Source organism: Antrostomus carolinensis, unplaced genomic scaffold, assembly GCF_000700745.2.
Source record: "Antrostomus carolinensis isolate BGI_N321 unplaced genomic scaffold, ASM70074v2 scaffold11292, whole genome shotgun sequence".
In the NCBI taxonomy this organism is placed as follows: Eukaryota; Metazoa; Chordata; class Aves; order Caprimulgiformes; family Caprimulgidae; genus Antrostomus; species Antrostomus carolinensis.
Window position 1 is genome coordinate 58,476 of NW_010299104.1, and position 5,089 is coordinate 63,564.

Consider the following 5,089-nt stretch of genomic DNA (forward strand, 5'->3'; position numbering starts at 1 on the left):
TGGGGTGCGTAGAAGCATTCTCTGGGATGAACCCAGGGCTGAGATCACATCAAGGGAGGGTTGGGAACAGAAACAGGGGAAGGATGTGCTGGGAAAAAGTCAAACTGCAGACACAGCAGCAGTGACCAAACTGATTAAATTGCCTGTGCCTCATATGTTTTCTGAAATAACAGCTGCACTTTTTCATTATGCTGGAACAGGTGAAGTCTCAGCACTTTATTGCCTTGAAATCAGGAGAGCTCGAAGATTTTCGAATTGGCTTTCATGCTGGGGATTCCTTTTTATTCCTGCCTTAGGTCTATGAGTTCTTTCCCTTGCTTTTGGTTGGGGAGGGTGTTGCATGAGCTCAAGCTTTCATTCCCCTAAATGTTTGCGTTTCATATGTACCAGTATGCAGAGAGAACTCTTCAGGTAATTTCCCTTTGCCAGCCTGGAGCCCAGAGGTGCCCACAAAGGCAGTGTTGGTCCATCTATCCCTGCCTGCTTCTGCCTATAGCTACGGGAGAGGCTGAGGTTTTTGGAGGGGAAAGAAAAGAAGTGGGGTAGTGATGTCTTACCATGATGGCCTCGGCTTGCTTGGAGTCCAGCTCCGACACCGCCCTGCGGAAGCTTTTGGCTGCAGCGGTAGAGATGTTCGGGGTTGGCATCTTTGCTCTTCCACGAGCTCTGATCTCTGCTTTCCAGCTCCTTGTCAGCTTTTTATAGGGCAGAGCTGACGTCAAAGACTCTTTCAAATCTTCTCTCCCCCTGCCACCTCCCCATCACCACCTCCCTCCTTTCTCCCCCTCAGGCTGAGAGGAGGAGGGGACGTGAAGGAGAGAAACGTTTCTGTCCCATTAAATCTAATCGCTACAAAGATTGCAGACACCCTGCAGACCAGACGCTCCCCCCACCTGTTTGCCTGAACCCAAAAGATTTCTACTCTGTTTTTTTTTCCCCTCCTCTTCTTCTTCATGGAGTTCACTCTTGCATTGTGTTTGAGTCCAACAGATTTGCTTTCCCAGCTTGGGTTGCGTGAAAGGATTTTGATCAGTGAAAGGACAAAATCAAAGGAAGGAAGAGATTCAGCCCTTTTCCCACTCTTTTTTTTCCCCATGTTTGCCTTGTCATTGAGGCAGTAAATGAACAGGGAAATAACACTGATTCCCCCAAGGCAGCCGTGGGACTGGATGTTGTTCTTGTGTACACATCTCCCAACGCCTGGCCCCTGTAAATGCTGTGTGCTTCAGTGCTGTCCCATAACCTCATGTCTTGGTTTGTCCATATGGTGCTGACAGCAGGACGACAGAACCAGGCCCCTTGAGTTCTCAGAGATGAAAAAGGTTTTAAAGAAAATAACCTGGAAAAAACCCTCTCAATCCTGCCTTCCCAAGGGCTTTGCTCCGCTCGTAGTAATTCCTAAGAGACCAAATGCCCAAGGACCTCTGGGGCTGTGACAGCAGGTGGCAGCTCAGGACCCATCCCAGGACTCTGCTTTGCTGTGAGGAGAAGAGGCATTTTCCTCCTGAGGGATTTGCAGCAGCTCTCCCACGTCAAACAAGGGCTGTGGGAATGCACAGTCCTGCTTCGTGTGAGCCACTACCACGCTGGGGACAGGCTGGTGGCATTTCACTGGCTGATGGCTGGAGAGATCACCCACAACCTTGCTGACTATAAGGTTGCTTTGGAAGACATCTGTTGAAGACACCTGGTTAGCATGGATGGCTCGCCCTTCCCATGGCAGGACAGCTGAGCTCATGCCAGTGTGCTGATGATTTCTGCAGTGCCAAAAGCCCTGGAGAATCAACATCCCATTGACCTCCTTGAGACTGCAAAGCTCTTGATATTTGCCATCTCCTGCAAACACTGGGGAGCATGATGAATGCTGCCAGCCCCACCAAGGCAGCTTGGGAAGCCCCAACTGGCTAGAGGTTGGTAGAAGTTGAAGGTGAAGTGAGCTTTTGGCAGCAGCTAAAGATTTGATCTGGTAGGGAGCCAAAAATAATTTTAATTCAGGTGAAGCAGCTTCTCTCCTTTGGGTGCTGGGAACACCCTGCAGTTCAGTGCAGTGGAAACCAGAGGAAGGAGTTAAGCAGCCATCAGGGCTCCTCTCTTCCCAGCCTCTGCATCCTCTCGAGTGGTACCACCTCAGACACAGAGAGCAGTCCTTGCTTTTGCTTTATTTTCATCCCTAATCCCCCCTTGAGTCTCCTAATCCTTCTGTTTGCCCTCTGCTAAACCCTGAATGCTCAAAACACAAGACAAAAACCCACCACACTGGTGGAAGGGATGCTGACTGATGCTGCAGGATCTTCTCAGAAAACATTTGAGAGGCAGATCTTGAGTCATCCCTCCATCTGGGCAAGGAGCAGCATCGCAGGCTCAGTCACCTCCTGGCTGCTATGGTGGCCTTGGGGACTCCCTTACTGCAGGATACAAATTAGCACAATCCTACAGTTGAATTATTTTTTGCCACTGGCTGAGGTGGACCATGGTAGCTGGACAAACTGGTGTGTGGAGAACATCACTGTGAGATACCAGCGCTGACTCCCACGCTGCTGCCTTAGCCAGGTGTCCCAGCTGTGGTTGCTGCAGGCTGCACCTTTTCACAACCCTTTTCAGCCCGTTTTTTCCAGCAGATGCACAGGATAGAAAGTCATCAGCGTTGCTTCACGCTGCCACCAAAAGACTGCTGTCACCAAAGGAGAGATGGCTGGCTTTGATGGTCAGGCTCCCCAACCTGCTCAGGAATTGATTGCCACCTGGCTAAGAGAACGAAGGGTTTTGGGGATGATGGTGGGACAGTATTCATTTAAAACACTGGCCAGCTCCTGGTGAAGTTCATCTTTCCATGAAACTTAAGAAGATTAGGATCTCATGGAGATGGCCACCCATGCTGGCTCATGTTTCCATGTTCTGTCCTGACTTTTTTGAAGAGAGACTTCTTCTCAGGCAGTTCATAAATGGGACTTTCAAGCAGCATGATTCTTATTCCCATGCTGGAACATTTCTGTCTTACCCCAACCACAGACACAGAGTGTGAAAAGGGATTGCCCACCCCAGACAATCCCACAGAACATCAATCACAGCAATTCATCCTGATTTTAACCCCACAAGAGATCTGTCCCTTTCCAGAGGGACCAAGAAGAAAAATTACTGGATTTTTGTGGGTTTTTAAGTTTATCTTCAGTACCCTTTTCGATATGAGGGGGATTATAAAACAAGCAGTAAGTCTCCTTCAAACAAGCAGGTGTCTGTCCTAGGTTGCACCAGTGTCTTGCCTTAGGAAGACTGAACCTGCTCTGCTCTTAGTGCTTCCTACTATGTAAGAAGTAGATCTTACATGGAAATAGATGAGTTAAAAGCAAACTATTGGGCATCTGAAGATATTCTAAATCTAATAAAGACCAGCAGGAAGAAGAACCAACTTCAGAAGAGGTCACACTTTGCTGGTGTGATACACTACAATATGAAAGTTGTCAATGAAAGGCCAAGACCAGTTGAGCTTCACTGGGATTTCATTTGGGAAAGAAAAAGGGACTTGTGGAGGAGGAGAGTTCCAAGAACTGCATTTGAATATTTTTATAAAATAAATTTTTAATTCTGGATGAACTCTTCTGGATTCCACTACCTTTAAAGCAGCATGTAGAATATGGAATTTCAGCACTTTTTGTTTGAGGTTTTCAGTTTAATTTTAGGACAAAGACAAATTTCAAATTATTTAATGAATTTAATCTCTTTTCCTTCCTACTGTTTTCTTACCTTAAAATCAGAAAGAGAAACCATTTTGCTAGACCTTTTATTTTTTGTAACTGACTTAGTTTAAAGTTCTCCTTAGAACAGCATTTGTCAGGGATGATAAACATAAAATCAGCCATCAAAGCAAGTTCCAGTTATTCAAATTTGTAATCAATTTGCTGAAAGGATAGCATTAAAATGTCAGTTCATGTAAATAATTGAGAAAATTCATAAAGTACTTTAACAAATATGGGAACAGAACGAGTCACTCAGCCTTCCTGCAGGCTGTAACATATTCAGAGATCACATATGAAGGCTCTTCTGACAAACAGTGGCTTTAAAAAGCACCGATAATGCCAGACAAGTTTTCAAGACTATTGTGTGAATAGATGGAATTTCTTTGAGTATATTTTCTTTTTTCCTTTTGTCTCATTATATCGTTTCTCTCCTTGTGAAATCCAGTACTTTATCTAAACTCCTTAGTTCTACTTAGTTATCTCACCCCAAAAGCCTTGACTTTTAATCCCTCTTCTTTATATGGATGAAAAATTAGGCATACAACTCTTTTCCTCTTTAAACCCTACTAATCTGTCACCCTCTATCCCTGTCTGGTGATGAGAGTCCTGCATTGTAAGGAAACACTCTCCTGCATGGAGGCTCCATGTAGCCAAAGTGAAGTTCTGCTTTCCATGTAATCAAGGGCAAAACTTCCAGATTGGCACAAGTGATGGTAAGATTTTCTCCCTCTGATAAGAGTGGAAAAATCAGGTTGTTTCTCTTGTCCTGGAGGAGCTGACAGAGCAAGAAAGCACATGGCAGCAGGGTCTCCTTTTGGGCAGGAAGGTGGGCAGTGGGTGGATGTCCTTCAGAGCAGTGTTATCAGCATAGCTGCAAGAGGACAGACATTGGTTTTTCCCAGCTGGTCCAGTGCAAAGCTCCTTAACACATTTTCCATCTGTGTCCTTCCCAGGCAAAGTCCCACCTTTTTGGAGACCACCCACAGCTTGGACATTTCCATCTCTTCATGTGTCTACATCTCTATAAAACACCTGTTTGGGTCCATGTTTAAGTTCTGCTGCTATCAGACATGACTTCTGGGGGTGTGAGCCTGTTTGGTGAAACCAAGCCAGGCTTGTCTCAGCTTTTATCATGTTTGACTAACTACCAGACTTGTTAATGAGGAAGAGGAGCCTTTAGGAAGCTTTATGAAGGAAACACAACAGATGGATGGGTCTTCATCACTGCTTTGTTTCTCAGATTCCAACCACACAACTGTCCTTGAATGTGTGTAGGTGCCATGTGTATCCAGCTGTGTGTTTTAAGGGATTAATCTGACATAAAGCAGAAACAGTAAACACTGTTGGACACTGCT

General features: G+C 45.6%; 1 protein-coding gene across 1 annotated transcript in view; it reads right to left on the reverse strand.

The window, feature by feature from the left end:
- The window catches only part of TH (tyrosine hydroxylase), a 17,598-nt gene extending 16,951 nt beyond the window's left edge, over positions 1-647 (reverse strand). The window contains exon 1 of the mRNA XM_010162685.1: positions 558-647. Within this exon, the coding sequence (XP_010160987.1) occupies positions 558-647 (90 nt within the window). The remainder of the gene's footprint in view (positions 1-557) is intronic.
- Between the last annotated feature and the right edge of the window lie 4,442 nt (positions 648-5,089).